General features: G+C 55.9%; 2 protein-coding genes across 3 annotated transcripts; both read left to right on the forward strand.

The window, feature by feature from the left end:
- Window positions 1-333: 333 nt before the first annotated feature.
- On the forward strand, window positions 334-14,198 carry GBA2 (glucosylceramidase beta 2; the record flags this gene model as incomplete). Of its 2 annotated transcripts, XM_084225307.1 has the most annotated exons (17): window positions 334-524; window positions 4,315-4,406; window positions 4,610-4,725; window positions 4,829-5,047; window positions 5,757-5,996; window positions 6,341-6,443; window positions 7,720-7,873; window positions 8,155-8,280; window positions 8,383-8,567; window positions 8,872-8,976; window positions 9,598-9,705; window positions 10,186-10,337; window positions 10,482-10,588; window positions 10,733-10,875; window positions 11,208-11,323; window positions 13,041-13,232; window positions 13,317-14,198. In XM_084225307.1, 17 exons carry the CDS (start codon window positions 334-336, stop codon window positions 13,542-13,544), a joined length of 2,577 nt encoding a protein of 858 aa, XP_084081433.1. In that variant the 3' UTR covers window positions 13,545-14,198. The 2 variants fall into 2 exon arrangements, with proteins under 2 accessions (XP_084081433.1, XP_084081434.1); XM_084225308.1 differs by lacking the exons at window positions 334-524; window positions 4,610-4,725 and having other exon boundaries at window positions 4,314-4,406.
- Window positions 14,199-16,508: 2,310 nt separating this feature from the next.
- LOC311164973 (avidin-like) lies at window positions 16,509-18,556 on the forward strand (the record flags this gene model as incomplete). The annotated part of the gene is made up of 4 exons (XM_084224680.1): window positions 16,509-16,583; window positions 16,679-16,889; window positions 17,282-17,402; window positions 18,511-18,556. 4 exons carry the CDS (start codon window positions 16,509-16,511, stop codon window positions 18,554-18,556), a joined length of 453 nt encoding a protein of 150 aa, XP_084080806.1.
- Between the last annotated feature and the right edge of the window lie 2,443 nt (window positions 18,557-20,999).

The following is a 20,999-nucleotide window of genomic DNA, read 5'->3' on the forward strand; positions in this document are numbered from 1 at the left end:
CTCGGCTCTAGTTCGGAAAGGCTCGGCTCTAGTTCGGAAAGGCTCGGTCAACGCTCGGGAACACTCGGCAAGACTCGGACAGAAGTCGGGCAGCTTCGGTCGGCTCACGGGCAGCTCCCAGACAGCGCTCGGCAACTCTCGCACGCCCCTCAGCAGCGCTCGATCAGCGCTCGGCTACTCTCGGAATCTGCTCGGCGGCGCTCGGCCGCGCTCGGCCGGGCAGCCCCGGGGACCGGCGGCGGGGCGGGTCCGTGCTTCCGCCGTGCCCCGGGGGCGCAGGCGGGGCGGGGCGGGGCGGTGAAGAAGAGGGCGCGTACGGGGCGGGGGGTGGTGATGGCGGCGGCGGAGGAGACGGTGGAGTGGCCGCTGATGCGGTGCTACGAGGGTGCAGCGCAGGGCCGCGGCGTGGCGGCGGACGGCTGGCGCGTCTGCCTGGCACACAGCTTCAAGGAGCTGCGGCAGCCCTACGGCGCCGGGGACGTGCCGCTCCGCGATGTCCTGCGGCACGTCGGCTTCGGCTTGCGGTACGGCGGGGGATGGAGGGGGCCGGGAACACACCGGGACGAGGGAGGGCGTCCCGCGGGGGACACAGCGTTGCGCTGGAGCCGCTCGGTGCCGCGGGGGCCTCGCCCCGGGGAGACACCGGAGATGACCCTGTCTACGGAGGGGCAGAGTCCGGCAGATCACGGAAGGCCCCGGGCTGGCGGGAGCCGCCTTCCTACTGCCCGGGGGCGCCGGCACTCTCCAGCCTTCCTGGCGCCAGCACCGGGAGCAGTTGGTGCTGAAGGGGCAGCACCCGGCCCTTGGGCTCCTCAGAACGGGGAAGCTGGGAGGACTCGGGGCATCGCTTGGGGATGGGGACCCCCATTTCCCACCCCTAGGGCTCATCGCTGCCTCATCCTCCCCGGCACAGTCCCCAGCGCTGGCAGCTGGAGGTTAAACTAGGGCCAGCTGGGAGGGGTTTAGAACGCTGTGTGCTGTGGCAGGTTCGGGAGCGGGGCACCTCTCTCGGCTTTGCCTTGGGGTGAGCTGGAAGTAAGGACGGAGAGCACGCGTGGAAAGCAAGAGTGTCGTTTTAGCCTTTCACGCTGGGGTCCGGGTGCTGGCAGTGCTGGTGCACGCGTCAGACTGAACGCGGGGACCTGCCACGGCATTGCTTATTTCCTTGTGCTGGATTTATGACTCCTGCCTCCATTTTCTGCTGGTGTCCTTGGAGGCTGCCACTTGCCAAGCTAGTTCCTGCAAAGCTGGATGAAAGGGCAGATTCTGGATTGCTTCGGGGTGCACAGCATGCTGGTTTGACCTGAGACACCCCGGTGCAAGCCTGGGCATCCGGGAAGGGAGAGCATAGGTCATGCACTGGAGATAAATAAAGGCTGTTGGAAAAGCTGCTGCAGCAGGTTGGGATGAGCTGAGCATGTGGGAAAGCATGAAGTTCTGGTGGGGTGAGCAGGGAGGAGAAGTGATCCTAGCCTTGTTCTCATTAAAGTCTGGAAGAGTCTTGTATCCGTCCTAGGAAAAGGTCTTTGAAAGCAAGAAGTTTGAAGTCAAACTACTCTCTTCTGTTCAAGTTTAGGAGGTAATTTGGTTGTTTTCTCAAAGTACTTTTGCCATGGCAAGAGGTTCCTTGTCAGGAGATTCCAGCCACAAGAGCAGAGAAGACAAAGTGCTAGGGTCATAAGAGATATCTGTGTGGTTTTGATTTAAAACCCAAGGCCAATATTGTTGGCTGAAAGGGCAGCCCATTCAGGGATGCAAGGATATATGGGAGGCTGCATGCTCCAGGCATTGGTGGGCATCTCAGCATCTGCCTGGCTGGGTCAGCCAGCTCATGGAAACCTGGGTGCTGGTGCTGCAAGAGAAACCTGGAGTTCAGTTCTATGTCACGGTGCAGGTGAAGCCCTGCAGATTGGCCTGCCCTTTCCTTAGTAACCCCTGTGCCAGGGATGTTCTCAAAGCTTGGCATGGCTTGGTGCATCAAGTGCAAAGTCACCTGGTGCAGGTGCTTGTAGCCACTGGGGGAACCTTGGGGTCACTGCTTAGGCTCAGGAGGTCCAGAGGAGCTCAGCAGAGGAGCCACAACATCCTGGGTTGACATTGTTGCCTTGAATTAAACATGATGAAGGGTGCCCTCTTCTGCAGCACCAGTGCTAGGTGCAGGTGACATGGCTGGGGGTGTGGACAGCCCTGGTGCAGGACTTTTTTGTTAATCAGGGCTTGTCAGGGTAACTGTAAGGGACATGTGTGTCTGGAAAGAAAGGGCTGTGCTGTGGGCTCAGCTGGGGCTGGTGAGGCAGGTGAAGAGGTGCAGGTAGGTTTCTGCAGAGGTGGCTCATGTGTCCTGAGAGGGGTCACGCATGAATCCAGATCAGCTGGGTCATGTTCAGCTAGGTTTTATCTCCAATGCCAATTTGAAGGGGAAGAAATGCCCTCCAGCCCTGGCAGGGTTTTTGGTGCTACAGAACACAAAGCCTTTCTCCTTGTTATTCTTCAGCCCTGGCAGAGCTGTTAATAGCCAGCAATTTGGTATCAACCACTGGGCTTGTCCTCCTGGTTTGTGTGATTTTGGAAGATGCCAGCAGAAGAAGAGTTTGCATATTGAGATGGTAAAATGACTTTGGCAGTGGCAATAAATCCCAAAGTTTTTCTACTGTGTTCTCCTGTAAAAACTGCTTCCTGAAATCCATCTCCTGCCTCCTTTCCAAGAAGTCAGGATGCTCTGCTAGGCTGTGCTGCGGCCACTCTGCCTGGCCACCTTATTTCCTGTTGCCAGAAGCCTGCTGGGGAAGCAGCTGGGTTGGTTCCTTGACGCTGGGTTGAAAAAGAATAATAATCATTTCCTTGAGAGAGAGAGAGAGAGCACTGCCAAAACCTCGCCTTGGCGGGGTAACGCTGGGACTGTCCTGTCTGGAGAAGAGCAATTGCAGCAGATATAGCTGGAAGATAGTGGCAGGCCCTGGTTCAGGGCAGTCAAGCAGGACAGGCTGGTTCTCATCATGCCCTGAACCTCTGTGAGCAAAACATGCACAGACAGTCAAACACAAAGCTGGGTCTGTAGGAGTGGAGAGCAGGCTGCAGTTAGGTCCTGTGAGATTGCAACCCAGAAAATCTCACCCTGAGAGGGATTTGGGTACCTTAGATGTTGGTGAATAAAGATGAATGCCCAGTGAGCAGCCAAAAAGGCAACTGTGGGTTTTTTCTGTTTGGGAAGCATAGCAGTAGAGGTGTCATGGGAGAGCCTCTCCCCCTTGCTCCTGGGGTGTGCATGTCCCAGGGGATTATTGCTCATTGCCCATCACCTGTGCTCTGCATCCTGTGCAACCAGGAGCAGGACAAGCTGTGTGCTCCTGGTTGGGGTGGTTTTCTACTCAGCAATATGGAATGGATGTCTGCAGATAGCTCAGGGACACTGCTCACTGTGGGGGCTCCTGTGTGCCCCCTGCTCACCTGGCACACAGGGCCATGGAGCTGCCAGCTGGGTCTTACCTGACTGTTTGCTGGGCAAGGTTCAGCAGCTTCTGGTCTGGTTTCCGTGTGCTAATTGTCTCTGTATAGAAGGCTTAACTTGGGGCAGTTTATTAGCCAAAGCCAGTACTTTACAAGCATTGACTCGGAACCCAGCCCTGCTCCTCTTGCCTGCAGTGGTGCTGGCACACCCAGCTGCAGGTGTGCCCCTGTTTGGGTGTCTTGATTCCCAGACCTTTGGGTGAGAAATTGTCTGATGGGCAGTGCTGGTCTGTGCAGCTGGTGTGCAGGTGGAGGCAAGTCCCCAGGATCCTGCCAGCTGCAGACAGCAACCATCACCACTTCCAGGGCAAGGCTGCCCTGTGCCCTCTGCCCCTGATGAAGTGGTAGTGTATGGCAATGGGGAAGTGGATGGAGGTGGAAGAAAAGGCTCATGTCCCTGGAGCAGTGTGTGTCTCTTCTGGGCCTGCACCTCTGCTTGCAGGTCTTCCTTAGCAGGACACTGTCTACCAGGCATGGAGGTGGTGGTGGCCCTTGTGTGCATTCCCACTTCTCCATGAACGTCTGGGAAAGCCCGTGCTACATGAGCTGGGAGTCCTGCTCTTGAGTTGCCCTTGCAGTCACTCCTGAGCTGCCTGAACTCTGCTTGCTTGTGCTTGCTGAGTGATGCATGCTCCAGATGGGTGATAGAGCCTTATCACCGCTTGTGCCATGGGCATGGGAACACGGGTTCCTGTTTTACATCTCCGCAAGGAGGGAAAGCTCAACCTATGCTCATCCTGCCCTGTGACAATGAAGGGATGGTGTTGCCTGCTCCTCAGTTCTTCAATACTTCTCTTTCCCTTGCAGGTACTTCAGGTGGTGGGTCAAGAAGACCTGCATAGAGAAGAAAACTGCCTTCATTGACCTCTTGTGTGCTGTTCCTCTGCAGCAGATCTATGGTCAGCCTCCACTTTGGACACTGGGGTGGGCAGGGGTTCACACGGGGCCGTCAGGGTGCTAGATGGAATGAGTGAGTCAAGGAGCTTTTGTGATTTGGGTGATATTGAGTGGCTCTCCCCTGCAGAAATGCATGGGGAGAGTTCTTGAGCCAGGTGCCACCTGGAGGAGGAATGGGGTTGCTAACTATTGGTGTTTTTGCCAGGGTGCCCGCTGGGCGGGATCGGGGGAGGCACCATCACCCGTGGCTGGCGGGGAGAGTTCTGCCGCTGGCAGCTGAACCCTGGCCTTTACCACTACGAAACAGTCATCGCCAATCAGGTAGGGTCTGTGAGGGGAGTGAGAGTCACTGCAGCAGCCTGAGTGCTTGGAACGTTTGCCACAGGACTCGTCTCATCCCCTGCCGTGCTCCTCTCCCCCACAGTTCACAGTGTGCCTGCGGTGCAAGGGGCAGACCATTTACCAGCAGGTCCTGTCCGTGGAGAGACCCAGCAGCCTGCAGGCCTGGAACTGGGGCTACTGCGGCCACTACGCCTTTTACCATGCCCTGTACCCCCGTGCCTGGCTGGTCTACGAGCTGCCGGGGCAGCAGGTGGTGCTCACCTGCCGGCAGGTCTCGCCCGTCATCCCCCATGACTATAAGGTAAGGCGGGGACAGCATCCCCGAGGGCAGAGCTGCTTGTGAGCGCCTTTGCCAGCATTTCCCCGCTCCCGAGGGCAGAGCTGCTTGTGAGCGCCTTTGCCAGCATTTCCCCACTCCCGAGGGCAGAGCTGCTTGTGAGCGCCTTTCCCAGCATTTCCCCGCTCCCGAGGGCAGAGCTGCTCGCTCGCCGCTTTCCCAGCGTGTCCCCACGGCCGCGCTCAGCAGCGCTCTGGGCGGGGGAAGCCCCGCAGCCGTGCGGGAGCTCGGCATTGCAGCAAGGGATGGCTCAGCGCTGCCCGTGCCGGCTGCCAGCCCCAGGCGAGGGTGGCAGCTGTGCTGCTGACACGTCTGACCTTCCTCTTACCCCGGCGTTGCAGCAGCACGTGAGCCGGTATCAGCCTGCCGAGCAGATGAGTGATGAGACACCCGGCTGAGCCCTACAGGGCGCTTTCCATCCCTCTGCTGCCCGGCCTGGTGCTTGCCAGCCCAGGGCTGCTTCTCTTTGGAATTTTGTCTTGCCTTCCTCCCAAATTCCTCTGCTCCTGCTGCTGCTCCTCAGCTTGGCAAGAGACTGCAAGACCAAGTTATTATTGCCGGTGCTCTTGGGGCAGCTGCATCCTGCGTGGTGTCCCCAGCAGGAGGGAAATGATGCTGGGGCAGCTGCCTGGGGAGCAGCAGCCCTGCAGGCAGCATTCTGCTTCTGTGCCAGGACTCCAGCTTGCCAGTGGGAGTGTTCATCTGGGAGGTGGAGAACGAGAGGGATGAGGACGTGGAGGTGTCCATCATGTTCAGCCTGCAGAACGGCCCGGGAGCGAAGGAGGCCAGCAGCGGCGGGCACTGGAACGAGCCCTTCACCTTCCAGCAGGACGGCCAGCGGGTTGCTGGGGTCCTGCTGCACCACTGCCCGCCCGTGAACCCCTTCACCCTGGCCATCTCTGCCCGGGAGAAGGTAAAGGGCTGGCCCTACTGCTGTGGCTCCTGCTGGGGAGGCTGTGCAGCCCTGCTGCATGGTGGGGTGCTGCCTGCAGGCAGCTGGCAGAGGATGGGGGTGCAAGGGCTTGGGGTTGGCACCGTTCCTCAGCGCTTGCCTGACGCCAGGAGTGGGGACATGACTTCCCTGAGGGCACCCTCTTTGGGGATGGTGTCAGGAGAGCAGCTGAGGCAAGGAGTTGAGAGTTGCTGGGCAGCACATGAGAAGTGAGTGTCATGTCCTGCTGGTGGTATTGGGGAGGGGAGAGCATGAATCTTCTCCTCCAAAGGAGCAGCCCCTGATGATGCTCTTGCCTTGTTCAGGCTGGCACGGGAGTCACCCATGTGACGGCATTCAATCCCACGGGATTGGGCCAAGAGGTGTGGCAGGACCTCCTGCAGGATGGCAGGCTGGATTCACCCCCTGGTGAGTGCCTCCATCCACCCTGGGGCGGCTGCAGGGGGAGCAGGACAAGTGGGTGGCCATGCTGCTTCTGAGCACCCAAGCCAGGGCAGAGCTCTTTCCTCCAGCCTCCTTGGCTGTTCAGAATCTCCCCAGGATGCTGTGGCTTGTTCCCAAATTTAGGCTGTGTCCAAACTTCCTATTGCTTGTCCTTGCAGTGGTTCTCCAAAAGCTGTTCATACCACTTTGGTGCTGTTCTTGGGTATTGGTTACTCATGCCTATGTCTCATTATTCTGTGTGTGGTTGCACACTGAATTGAGATTTCCGCTAGGAAGCCAGCGTGCTGTCCAGCCCCCTTCCCTTACTTCCTGTTTCCAGAAAAATGAGCTGTGTCCTGTTGGAATTGTTACCACCAGCGTTTTAACAGTGCTTGGGGTTAATTCTGCTGTCACTTTCTGTCCTCTTCCTACGGTAACAGTTCTCTGAATGTCTCTGGTACTCTTCTCATAATTCTGCATCCATCCTCAGGTCTCTGCTCACTCCCTTGGGAGGAGCCTTGAAGCAGGGGGTGGCATCTCCAGCCTTTGGTACTCACCTCCTATTGCCATAAAAGGTGACCATTTCCCTAATGTCTGTCAGTTTTTAAACAAGGCTGATGCTGACAAACTAGTGATGCTCGGTCTTGGCAAGATTTCTTGAGGCTTAAATTATGTAAATGAATCGTTTATGATGTAATTTTTTCCAGAAAAATAAGCTTCCTGCCTAGATGCACTCAGAGCTCTCCAGGCTATTGGGATGTGGTTTTTCTTCATGCATGCCAGACATTATCATAGTCAGGATCTGTGCTTATGTCGCTCTAATTAGTTTACCTTGTATACATGTCAGAACCAGCATATAATTATCCAGCCACCTAAGGGCTTTTCTTAAATACCAGGGTGGCTCAAACGCTCTGCAAAAAGCTGGAAACAATGACTGTCCCTAGAAAGTCACAGTGTCTCTGACTGCAGTGCAGATACAGAGTCATGGGATACTCTGTAGCTTCCGTTCATGCCTGGTGGCTTTTCCTGCCTGATCTGTTCCTGTTCTTGGATGACTGAATCCTTTTAACCACTCCTCCCATGGAAGGTTTTTTTTCCCCTGCGGCGACATCATCCCTTAAAGTCCTGGGCTGTACCTTCCAGGTTGCACAGGAGCTTTGTTATGCCCACTCTCACCTCCCTCAAGGTGTGTGTGAACTTCAGTTACCCTCCCTTTGGTCTTCCTTGGTTGCTTAAGAAGATCTTAATTTTTTTCTGGTAGGTAAAAGCAGGCCGACAGAGAAGGGGGAGGTGACAGCAGCAGCAGTGTGTGCCAGCTGTAGGGTGCCTGCCCATGGGCACAAGACGCTGGAGTTAGCCCTGGCTTGGGACATGCCCTGTGTTCACTTTGGCTCCAAGGAAAAGCTGCACCTCAGGTAGGTGGGTTCTCTCCACTGGTGTTTGGCTCATGCTCCCAAAGCCCTGTTTTTCCTCCTCCCTAACTTGTGTACTATGAGGGGACTTTTTGCCACCCACTCCTTGTGGCTGTGGCCCTGCCAGCTCAGGGAGAGGACCCTGTGTCCAGCCCCTGCTCCCCAATGCCTCTGCAGTAGCAGCTGAGTTCCGCTGTTCTCGGCAGTCCAGTGTCCCTCTGTGGTGTCTTTGTGGGTTTCCCAGGTGGAGCCCATGGGGTGCTGACCAAACCCTCCCTTGGCAGGCGGTACACCCGTTTTTTTGGCAGCAAAGGTGATGCTGCTCCTGCCCTGTCCCATTATGCCCTGACACACTACGAGGAGTGGGAGAGGAAGATCGAAGCGTGGCAGAATCCCATCCTGGAGAACAGGTAGGGCAGATGAGAGCACCTTCCCAGTGGCCTCCTGGGCTTGGCTGCCACAGGAGCATCACGCCCTTGGCCTCCGAGGCTGAGCTTCCCTCTTTCCTGCAGCCAGCTGCCTTCCTGGTACAAGTCAGCCCTGTTCAACGAGCTCTACTTCCTGACGGATGGAGGGACCATCTGGATGGAGGTGCCCCCTGATTGCTGTGCCGAGGACCTGCAGGGGCCGGCGGGGGTGGGGCTCTCCCACCTCCTCCCTGTCCTGCGGGAGTACGGAAGGTTTGCTTATTTGGAAGGTAACTCACAAGGATATGGGGCATTCCCCAACCTCAAGCCCTGCCATTACTGTAGCCATGGTGTGTTTTGAACCTGCCTTGGGGATGTTTTTCACACTCCAGTGTGTGTAGGGAGCAGTTCTGTTCCCATGAAAAGCCCTTGCAGCCCTGAAGGATAGGGCGCGGAGTGTTCCCCACATGCCTGGTGCTTGGTGTAGAGAATGAAACCCTCTTTGAACCTGGGCCCTGTGAAGGGAGGAGCTTTGCCCCTACTCCCCTCCCCATGGCAGTCTCCTTTCCCTCACCACCTGCCCTGTCCTGCCAGGCCAGGAGTACCGGATGTACAACACCTACGATGTCCATTTCTACGCCTCCTTTGCCCTCATCATGCTGTGGCCCAAGCTGCAGATCAGCCTGCAGTATGACATTGGTGAGTGTCCCCAGAGCCCTGCCTTGGTGCCTGCTCAGGCCTTCACCTCAGGGAGAGACAGAGCCTTTGGGGCAGCTGCTGCTGCTGCTGCAGAGATGTGTGCCTTGGGGCCAGCATCCCCCTCCAGCCGCTCTGCTGTGCCCAGCACTTGCAGCCCTGCAATGTCGCTGCCCCAGCAGCTCTGTGCCCAGCCCTGGGGGTGCCTTCTTGCTGTGTTGGGTGTGCCCAGCTGGCTCTGCCTGCCCTGGGGAAGCCCCTGGTCTTCCCAGCTCTGTCCTTGCCCCTTGCAGAGCAGACATGGAGCTGTTTGCAGACTCCCAGTGCTCTGGCTGGGTTAGGTGGCTGCTTGTTGTTGGCCTGAGTATGGAGCACAGCCCTTTGCTGGGCTGAGCCCACGGGGTTCCCTTCCCAGCCCTCCCTTAAAGGGGTAGTGACAGTTGCATGTCCCCTGTTGAATGCGGGATGGAGAGCAGCCTGTCCCCTCAGCTCTTTGCAGAGGGCTGTGATCTTGGAGCTCCAAAGGGGAGCCTGGCATCCTAGTGCTGGTGGCTCTGCCTGTGCTTATACCTTGGATCTTTCTGCTGCAGTTTCTGCTTTCCTTCTTACATGTGTTCTCTGCAGCTGTCACTGTGGTGAACGAGGATGTCCGGCCCCGGCAGTATCTGATTTGTGGTCAGACAGCCCAGGTGAAGATGAAGAATGTAGTGCCACATGACACTGGGGACCCAGGTGAGGGGTCTGTTGGGCCTGTGGGGAAGCAGAGGGGATGCCAAGCTGTGGAAAATGGGAATGGTGCATGAAATACACTGTTTATTGTTGTCAAGCATTGGAACTGGCTGCCTGGGAAGTTGTGGTGCCACCATCCGTGGTGTATTTAAAAGCATAGATGTGGCACTTAGGGATGTGGTTCAGTGGTGGACTTAGCAGTGCTGAGAGGTCTTTTCCAACTTAAATAATTGTGTGATTCTATATTTTCTGGGAATGGAAAGCTGGATGGTGTGGGATGATGATGAAAACTGTGCTGCATTGATCTTTTACAAGGGAGACAGAGGGAAGTAGCAGGAAGGTTGTTCTTGCTAGAGGTGGCACAGGGTACAACTTACTATTTCAGTGCTGTTTGATCACAGCACCCTTGGGTCCTTGCTCCTGTGTAGGAGGAGGGATGTTTGTTGCTTGCTGTCCTGCTGCATCTGGTCTGTCCTGGTTTAGGTGACGAGCCATGGCAGCGTGTCAATGCATACCTGATGCACAACACTGCTGACTGGAAGGACCTCAACCTCAAGTTTGTGCTGCAGGTGTACCGTGACTACTATCTGACACGTGACTCCCTGTACCTTCAGGACATGTGGCCAGTGTGCCAGGTACTGGGAGATCAGACCGTGGGGCATCACCCTTTCCCACTTCAGGAGCCAAGCAGCTTCCTGAGAGGATGGATGCTCCCGAGCAGAGCATGAGGAGCTTCCAGAATGTGAGGACTGCGTGACCATGTCCTGCCTCTCCCACAGGCTGTGATGGAGTCGGAGCTGAAGTTTGACACGGATAACGATGGGCTCATTGAAAACAGTGGCTTTGCTGACCAGACGTACGACGCGTGGGCGGTGCACGGAGCCAGGTGAGCAAGAGAGGCAGGTGAGGGTTGGAGAAGGGGGGCTGTGGGAAAGGGACATAGCTCAGAGCTGGGCCCTTGTATCCCATTTGTCACAGAACCCTTGAGGTGTCCCACATTCCTGATGTTTCTCCTGTTTGTCTCCGGCAGTGCCTACTGCGGCGGACTGTGGCTGGCTGCGGTCTGCATGATGTGCAAGATGGCAGAGGTGCTTGGGGATACCGAGATCCAGCAGAAATACCTGGACATCCTGAACAAGGGCAAGGAGGCGTTTGAGAGGCTGCTCTGGAATGGTGGGTGCTCAGCAGTGGGGAACCACACTCAGCTGGCCGTCTCTGCGTGCCTTGGGAGGGAGTGGCTTCTCCTTGGATCATGGAGCCTTGTGAGGAATAGGGGAAGCAAGGGGCGATACTGTCCCTGCAAGCTGGGGGGAAGGATGGGAGATGCTACCCCTCCAAATGGAGGGTAAGGAGCAGGTGTCTAGGCAGTAATAGGTGTAGTTACGGGAGAAGAGTCTTGTGGAAAAAACAGCTGTGCTCCTGCCACACAGGGAGGTGTGTAGGGACAGCTTACACAAGCCAGTATCTTAATCTATTGATTTTAAAGTGTTTCCTGCCTTTTCCAGGAAAATACTACAACTATGATAGCAGTGGAAGTGACACGTCCAGCAGCATCATGTCAGACCAGTGTGCTGGGCAGTGGTTTCTCGGAGCTTGTGGTCTGGACCAAGGGGACTTTGAGGTGAGAGAAGGGGCTGCCTGATGTGGTTGTGGTGAGATGGGAGCTGTGGTAGGAGGGAAGCAGCAGCAGGGCTGGCACGTTGGGGGTTACACTTTAGGGCTAGTGTAGGAGGCACCTGCCTGCTTTCTCACTCTGCACACCATAGTGGAGGCTGTTGCATGGGTACAGTGGAATCCATCTTAGACCAGAACCCCCAGAGAGCCATGCAAGTAGGGATGTGTAACTGCAGCTAGCTTTGGTGGGCAAGGTGCTATTTGTTTAAAAATGGTAGAAAAAAGTGTATGAAACTTTCCACGTTACTTGCTGCCCTAAAAAGTCCAAAATAAATGTCAGAGCGATCTATGGCTTATTCCAAGTCCTGAAAGCTGTTGCTCTTCAGTTGCAAGAGAACAGTTGGCTGCTCACTCCTCATGTCTGTGCTCAGAGCAGTCACTGATGCTGCAACACCTTAAAGGGAGAGGGGCAGTGCAGAACCATTGGGTTATTTACACCCCGTGGACTGCTGTCACTGCAAAGCTTTCTGGTGGACATGGGCAGGCAAAGGCCTCAGCTGAGTGAAGGGAGGAGTGGCTTTGTCTGTTGGAGGCTGACAAACCACTTCACTGTGTGTTGGGAAATCAGAGGGGAGCTTCAGGTGACTTTGGCTGCTCATTCCTTCCGGTGTTTAACCCATTGTGGGGCTGTGGCTGTGCCTGGGCTCCAGGCAGGGTGTGGCCCAGCCCTCCTACAGTAAATCCCTCCTGCAGTTCCTTTTTGGGGAGGAAAGAGTAGATGTGGTGCAGTCCAGAATGTGGCCTGCCTTTGCCCAGCCTCAGCCTCGTGCTGCTGAAGGTGGCACTTGTCCCTGCTCTCTGGTGAGCTCTTTGCTGACTGCAGGTGGGACTGGTGAATCCCTCTCCTCTGTTGACACAACACTTCATGGATTTTTTTCCATGCATTTTGCTCCATTGCCTGGCTGGCATCACTCCTGTCTGTGAGCTCATTGACGTGGCCTTGGTGTGTGCACAAGTCAGCAGTGAACAAGTCAGAAATGCGACATAAGGACCGCCTGTGATCCAGTCCTGAAGAGAGTGTGCCCAAAAGCTTCTGCCAGAGAAGGGCACCCCAGCCCTTCACTGATTCCCACAGCATCTCCTGGCCTTGTGTCCAGAGCCACACTGGGGAAAACTGTCTGCAGGGATGCTTGGCTTGAGCACAGAGAGAAGGGATTTGCTGCTTTTGCTTTGGGCTGCCCAGCCTTCCCTGGCAAGGTCCTGCCTGGTGTCATCCCAGCCTCTGCTTGCCCTGACTCTGGTGTCACCAGACTGACAATGAGTGTCTGGCGTGTCCCTGTGCTGTGCTGATGAGCCCCATGGCTCTTGTCTCTCTTGCAAGTGACAACCATAAAGCAGATGAGAATGGTGTGGTTGGCCAGGCCACCAGAGCAAACCCATAAGCAATGGGGAAGGGTTTGGCCAGTGATTGTGGGTGAAAAGCTGTTTTTGGCTGTCAGCATCCTCTTGAGCAATGTGGAATGTGGTTTAGCACATCTCTGTAAAATATTTTGGGGGCTTTTTTAACCTTTAGGGGAAAGAGACATTTCACTTCCTCCTGTTATTCTTTGAGGTGGGGATTTGTGTCTGTTGACCCAGCAAGCTGTGTTGCCCTTTTCCTCACGGAAAATTCAATCCCACTCCAGACCCAAGCCCGAGCATCAAGCCCGTCTCTGTCCCCCCAGGTTTTCCCCAAGGGTCACGTTCTCAGTGCGCTCAGGACCATCTTCGAGAAGAACGTGCTGGGCTTCGCAGGCGGCACCATGGGCGCCGTGAACGGCATGAGGCCCGACGGCAAGCCCGACACCTCCAGCGTGCAGTCCAACGAGGTGTGGGTCGGCGTGGTCTACTCCCTGGCTGCCACCATGATCCAGGAGGTGAGCAGGGGGGATGCTGCTGCTGTGCTCCCCAGCTCCGTGTGCTCCGTGGGCGTGCTGATGGCCCTGTTCCCTCTCGTGCAGGGCATGGTGGAGGAAGGCTTCCGTACGGCGGAGGGCTGCTACCGGACGGTGTGGGAACAGCTGGGCATGGCTTTCCAGACGCCGGAGGCCTATCGGGAGAAGAAGGTGTACCGCTCGCTGGCCTACATGCGGCCCCTCAGCATCTGGAGCATGCAGCTGGCCCTGGAGCGCCGGGCTGGCCGGGCAGCGGCGCCTGCACGGCTCCCCCAGGAGCACAGCCACCCTTGAGCCTCGTGGCACTGGGCAGGGCACCGGGGGCTGGGGGGTGCAGATGGCAGGCAGGGACCCTCCCCTCCCTCTCTGTGCTAGTACTCACATTGCTGTTTTCCTTCCCTACCTCCACTACGTGCCCTTGACCTCAGAAGGCTTCCAGCTGCTGATGCTGAGCACAAGAGGGAGCCAGAGGTGTGGGGGATGTGTCCTCAGAGCGTGGTGGCTTAAGGAGTTGCTGCTGGAGCCTGTGCCTCCCAGCTCTCATAGCCTGCAGGCCATCCCAGCCATCCCAAACTGCAGCTGGTACCTTGCCCAGAGGCACAGGAGACCTCTGTCCTGCGGGCATTGGGCTGGGTAAGGTGGGCAGCTGTCCTGCAGGGAAAGAAAAGGGTGTGGGTGAATGTGTGTGTGAGGATATTGGAGCGGTGCACTCAGGCACACGGATGCTGTAGTTGTCCTGGGGTGACACTGCACATACTGCCTGGCTCTGCCCCAGCAGGGCCTGTGGCAGATCCAATCCCCAGGGGAGTCCCGGCTCCCTGCACAGTGACAATCTGAGCCCAAGAAGCAGGTCCTGGTCTGGTACCATGGCCCCCTCCCTGCTGGCGCCGGGGGCAGGCAGTGGAGCAAATGAAAGGGGATAAATCACTTCAGTTCTTAATAAATGTGTCCAGCTGTCTACTCTTGTTCTTCTTTGGTGTCTTCTTTGGCACAGGACCAAACTGGAAGAGGGAACTCTTGCAATTCTTCCCCTTTATCTTTCTGGACTAGCCTGGAGGGCTAGGGAGGCAGGGAGGGGACAAGTCCCAGTAGTGTCTGGCTCTTGTGGAGTTTTGCTGAAGGGAGCAGGATCTGCCTCTTTACCTACTTTTCCAGATGTAATAGCAGCAGGTAAGACCTGCTTCTTGCTTGGCTCCTGGCTCTGCCCTGCCTTGCAGGAGACACGGGAGAGAGCATTCCTCCTGAGAAGGCCTCTGTGGGCAGCAGCTGAGCCCCAGGGCTGCAGGCCCTTGACTACATCGAGTCCCTTCTGCCCAGAGCTGGGCACCTGGCTTCCTTTTCCTTCTTTCTTGGCCACTGCAGCATTTGAAGGCTGCAATCCTGGTGTGGGAAGGAAAGGAAGGAGGGAGCTCCTGTTGTGCCCACAGAAAAAACAGATCTCCTGGACAGATGGGTACTATATCCCTTGGACAGGGAGATGGACACCCCAGTCCCATTTCTGTATCAGGATGCTGTGCCTGCAGTGGGGGTGAAATAGCTTGAACAATTCCCAACTTGCAAGGGTGAATGGAGAAAGGGGTGTCATGCTGCTTTTGGTATCGAATAATGCTGAAATGAGTCTGACTCATCAGTGCCTCAAGTTCCACATCATGAAAAGCGATGTGAAGGTGTGATGGAACTGGCAAAGAACCAAAGGGAAACCAGCGAGGGATACTATTGATAATGTATCTAAAGCTGCTGAACTGCTACAGCTGACATCCTGCTGATAGTCAGTCACATTATACTGTAAAAGCTTGCCCCCAGTTTCTAAGGTCAAGGTCCTCTAAAACCCTCCTTCCCAGAGTGTGTGTGGAGATTCCTCCTCTTGCATGGGGATGCCCCCTTCTTTTGAGATCCCCTTGCATGGGGATACCCCCTTCTTCTGAGGCTGAACCAGAGAGATTTGCCCATAATTACTGGTATGGGTAACTTCAGGGTCTATTTTGTAATTGGCTTTGCTAGCTTTAATATAATGAATACTGCTTCAAAATACTGCATCATACTATAGAAATTGTTATGGCTTTTAATCTGTAGTAAATAATTATAATGATTTTTTTTGTCTAATTATCATAATAAATTCTTTGTTTTTATATAAATAGATCTGATTTGGCATCCTCAGTGCTGCGGTACTATGTTGTACAAAGTTTCTATTACACCTGTATAATCCCTTAGACATAATCCATTGACAAAATCTGGGGCTTAGTTGGGTGTCGCTGTGCCCAAACTTTTCAGGGGGCAGGATTCTAGAATGCAAGAGAGTGCTTTCTGAACCTTGTGATTCAGTGGGAGGGCTTATTTAATAAACATTGTCTGAAGCTCCCATTCTGCCTGTGGCACTGCCACAGACAGACGCCCCCACAGTCCCATGTCCTGCATCCCCTCCATCTCCCCAGGCAGGAGCAGATGCACGGGCCAGTTCTGTGCCCACAGCCAGGGCTCCTCTGGGTGAGCTGCCAGGGAGCACAGCGAGGGCAGCAGGTGAGAAGGGCGTTAAAGACACCATAGGCAGGGTGTGGGAGCTTTGAGGACACCACAGGAAACACATTGGATCTTTGGGACACCACAGAAAGGGTGGAGGAGTTCTGGGGACACCACAGGAAGGGCGATTATATCTTTCTGGCCGTGGCAGGACTTCTTTTGTGCCAAACGCATCCTTAATACTCAATAGCTGTCAGGGCTGGCAGATATGAAGTAGCCTGTCCCCTCCTCTCCTCTATGACCATTCTTCAGCAGACCATTATGCTGCCCAGGTGCTGCCATTGATGACAAATGCCTTTTTTTTAATCCCGGGGGAGAATTTCTGAGCAGAGCAATAATGTTATATGGCAAGGGCAAGCTCCCAAATGTGGCCCCCCTGCAACCACTGGTATCTTCCCATGCCAGAGCCCACAGCAAATGAAGAGGGACAAAGATGCAAAGAAGCTCTCCCTTGAGGTCACTGAGGGAGGCTGGAGGGGTACTGTGGCACCACATTACTGCAGCACCTCAAGTGTGCTGTCCACCTGCATTTATCTTGGAACAAAGGCATTCTGGGAATATCAGCTGTCACCAGCCCCTCTGATAGCTGATAAATCAAGGGACACCCAGATTGCACAATGTCCTGGCCAGAGCTGCCACGCACCCATCTGGCAGCAATAAAAAGGAGAGGGAGCAGGAGCCTCAGCAGTGGCCTGCGAGGAGCACATCCCCAGGTTCATCAGCTGTCTGTCTGCTGCAGAGATGGTGCAAGCAACTCCCTTGCTCCTCGCGCTGTTCCTGGCCCTGGGGGCTCACGGCCTCCAGGGTACAGAGCAGGTACCATCAGGGCTGGGATGCACAGGGTGGGGTGGGCAGGGGGCTGCGGCTGCAGGCTGTGCTGTGCCACAAGTGCTGACTTCTTTCCTCTCCAGTGTAAGCTGACTGGGCAATGGGAGAATGACCTGGGCTCCAACATGACCATTTATGAAGTAAATGGAAACGGTGACTTCGCTGGCAAGTACCTCACTGCTGCGTCATTGTCCCCATTAAGGATTGTGGAATCACCTCTGCGGGGGTTCCAGAACACCCTAAAAAAGAGCAACCAGGCCACCTTTGGTTTCACTGTCCACTGGAACTTTGCAGGTATTTAGCCTTTTCTTAGCATCCTTGTTGTGTCCCCAGACCTCCCTTCTGCCCTCCCTGCAGTGTCCTTGCTGATTCCCTGCCTTCCCCTGCACTGTCCCCACTGCTCTCCCTCTCCTCCCCCTGCAGCTCCCTCATCCCTGTCCCTGGAGCTCCTTGGTTGCTGTCAGCTCCCAGTGCCAGGCTGCAGGAGAGGCAGCAGGGGCTGAAGCCTGCACTGCCTGCCCATGTCTGTGTGACACCCCAGCCCTCTGAGCCCTCCTGCTGCTTTCCCCATCCCCGCTGTCTCCAGAGGCCGGGGACAGCAGGGGTCTACTGTCCCCTGTGCTGGGGCAGCCACTGACCTGCCACCTCGGCCACGCTTCCCTCCACCTCCTGTCCTGTCCCCACAGCCTCCATCAGTGTTTTCACGGGCCAGTGCTTTGTGGATGAGCATGGAAAGGAGGTTTTGAAGACCATGTGGCTGCTGAGATCACACGCAGGGAACCTCGGAGGAGACTGGACAGCCACCTGGTGAGTTCTCTGTCCCCTGTGCACTCCTGAGGCTTGGGGCTGTCACAAATGAGTGGTTTAGGTCACTTAGGAGTCCCTCTCACAGGTGTTGGCAAAAGGAAGTTTAATATCTGTTTGCAAACACAGGACTTAGCAAAGCTCCATGCCAAGGTTCACTTGGTTACTCTGTGCAGGGAAAAAACAGAGGAAGGAAAAAATGGGTTAAAATCAATCTAGAATGATTTACATGGAGGCTGGAGATGGAAAAGGAGAAGAGAGACCCTTTAAATGAATCACAAAGTTCAGGGGGGTACCCACTGCTTTCTAAACTACTGATGGATCTGAGCCGGGCGTGATTCCACTCTCTGTCTCAGACCTGCTCAATGGTTTCTGTCTAAAGGACGTGGCAGCACTTAACCATTGACTAATTTAACATTTGTAAGGTGATTAGGGAGGGTTTACCACAATTACAGCAGAGATTTAATTATAGATCCAGGCTGGCAGCAGTCATACTGCACTTGCTATGGGGTGTTCATATCCCTTCAGCCATGAACTCGGTGGGAGATGGTGGCACAGCCCCTGCAGTGGTCCAGGAGAGCTGAGGGGCCTCACTTAGGAACGCTGTGGTAAAGTCATGGGATGATTGACCTTAGTCATCAGTCAGTCTCCATCCTGGATGTAGCTGAGATGGTAATTACAGGAATTTTTCACAGTTCCAGTAATGATAACATTGTTGCACTTGGACTGTGGTTCAGGCAAGTAAATCTCCAAGCATTTTGAGGTGTTGGTTTCCTTGATAAGACACCCGAAGGACTTGGTGTGCAAAGTGTGTGTGACAAGCTCAAGGGAAGCTTCACCTCCTGAGAGGCATTTCCAAAGCCAAAGGCCTAAGAAGGAATCCTGAATGGCCCGAGGGTGGGGATGAAGGCTGGTGCTCCCAGCCTGTGGTGCTCAGCACTAGGCAGAGCTGCTGCCAGTGTGAAAGTCAGGGAGGACAGGGTGCTTGTGCACAGCTTCCCTGGGCATCCTGACAAGGTGCAAATGTTTTGGAAGGATACAGGACTGCTGGGTGGGCATTGGGCCACTCCCATGTCCCACCCTTACATTTCCTCTCTCTGTGTCCCGTCAGGGTTGGCTCCAACACATTCTGGCGCAAGCAAGAGCTCATGGATTGAGGGCTGGCAGCACTGGAGCTCCCAGAGAAGAAGAAGAGGCAGTGCCAGGCTGTAGCCCATCCTCCTACTTCAGCACCTGCTTCAGCACCTCCTTAACACCTCCTTTAGCACCTCCCTTAGAACCTCCTTTAGTGCCTCCTCCAGCACCTGCTTCAGCACCTTCAGCACCTTTATTCTCCCAATAAAGCTTTTCTGCAAGCACACACTGTCTCCTCTCTTTCACAGATCAGTGCCCCTCTTCCCTTTCCTCAGTACTGGCCTCTCTTGCCACTGTCCCTGAAGGCCATTGTGTGACCCCTGCTGTGACCCTCCATGGCTTGGGCTCCTCTTTGTCAGCCCAGCCATCACATGGAGCTCCTTGGGACCCCAGCTGCTGCAGGCCAGCAGGACCCTGCTCAGCCTGCAGGCATGGCCCGTGTCCCATCTCCCACTGGGAGTCTGCAAACAGCTCCGTGTCTGCTCTGCCTGGGGCAAGGACAGAGCTGGGAAGACCAGGGGCTTCCCCAGGGCAGGCAGAGCCAGCTGGGCACACCCAGCACGGCAAGAAGGCACCCCCAGGGCTGGGCACAGAGCTGCTGGGGCAGCGACATTGCAGGGCTGCAAGTGCTGGGCACAGCAGAGCGGCTGGAGGGGGATGCTGGCCCCAAGGCACACATCTCTGCAGCAGCAGCAGCAGCAGCTGTCCCAAAGGCTCTGTCTCTCCCTGAGGTGAAGGCCTGAGCAGGCACCAAGGCAGGGCTCTGGGGACACTCACCAATGTCATACTGCAGGCTGATCTGCAGCTTGGGCCACAGCATGATGAGGGCAAAGGAGGCGTAGAAATGGACATTGTAGGTGTTGTACATCCGGTACTCCTGGCCTGGCAGGACAGGGCAGGTGGTGAGGGAAAGGAGACTGCCATGGGGAGGGGAGAAGGGGCAAAGCTCTACCCTGCACAGGACACAGGGGCATCTTTCCCAGCACAGGCAGGGGCTCCCACTCAAAGAGGTTTTCATTCTCTACACCGAACACCAGGCATGTGGGGAACACTCTGTGCCCTATCCTTAAGGGCTGCAAGGGCTTTTCCCTGGAACAGAACTGCTCCCTACGCACACTGGAGTGTGAAAAACATCCCCAAGGCAGGTTCAAAACACACCATGGCTACAGTAATGGCAGGGCTTGAGGTTGGGGAATGCCCCATATCCTTGTGAGTTACCTTCCAAATAAGCAAACCTTCCGTACTCCCGCAGGACAGGGAGGAGGTGGGAGAGCCCCGCCCCCGCCGGCCCCTGCAGGTCCTGGGCACAGCAATCAGGGGGCACCTCCATCCAGATGGTCCCTCCATCCGTCAGGAAGTAGAGCTCGTTGAACAGGGCTGACTTGTACCAGGAAGGCAGCTGGCTGCAGGAAAGAGGGAAGCTCAGCCTCGGAGGCCGAGGGGGTGATGCTCCTGTGGCAGCCAAGCCCAGGAGGCCACTGGGAAGGTGCTCTCATCTGCCCTACCTGTTCTCCAGGATGGGATTCTGCCACGCTTTGATCTTCCTCTCCCTCTCCTCGTAGTGTGTCAGGCCATCACTGTCAAGAACAGCCCCAAAGCGGAATGAAAAAGTTTTCAAGAACCACTGCAAGGACAATGTTACATTGTGGTAATTTTCCAATAGACAAGCAATAAGACGTTTGGATACAGCCTAAATTTGGGAACAAGCCACAGCATCCTGGGGAGATTCTGAACAGCCAAGGAGGCTGGAGGAAAGAGCTCTGCCCTGGCTTGGGTGCTCAGAAGCAGCATGGCCACCCACCTGTCCTGCTCCCCCTGCAGCCGCCCCAGGGTGAATGGAGGCACTCACCAGGGGGTGAATCCAGCCTGCCATCCTGCAGGAGGTCCTGCCACACCTCTCGACCCAATCCCATGGGATTGAATGCCGTCACATGGGTGACTCCCGTGCCAGCCTGAACAAGGCAAGAGCATCATCAGGGGCTGCTCCTTTGGAGGAGAAGATTCATGCTCTCCCCTCCCCAATACCACCAGCAGGACATGACACTCACTTCTCATGTGCTGCCCAGCAACTCTCAACTCATTGCCTCAGCCGCTCTCCTGACACCATCCCCAAAGAGGGTGCCCTCAGGGAAGTCATGTCCCCACTCCTGGCGTCAGGCAAGCGCTGAGGAACGGTGCCAACCCCAAGCCCTTGCACCCCCATCCTCTGCCAGCTGCCTGCAGGCAGCACCCCACCATGCAGCAGGGCTGCACAGCCTCCCCAGCAGGAGCCACGGCAGCAGGGCCAGCCCTTTCCCTTCTCCTGGGCAGAGATGGCCAGGGTGAAGGGGTTCACGGGTGGGCAGTGGCGCAGCAGGACCCCAGCAACCCGCTGGCCGTCCTGCTGGAAGGTGAAGGGCTCGTTCCAGTGCCCGCCGCTGCCGGCCTCCTTCGCTCCTGGGCCGTTCTGCAGGCTGAACATGATGG

This window comes from Fringilla coelebs (genome assembly GCF_963513975.1).
Source record: "Fringilla coelebs genome assembly, chromosome: Z".
Classification (NCBI taxonomy): Eukaryota; Metazoa; Chordata; class Aves; order Passeriformes; family Fringillidae; genus Fringilla; species Fringilla coelebs.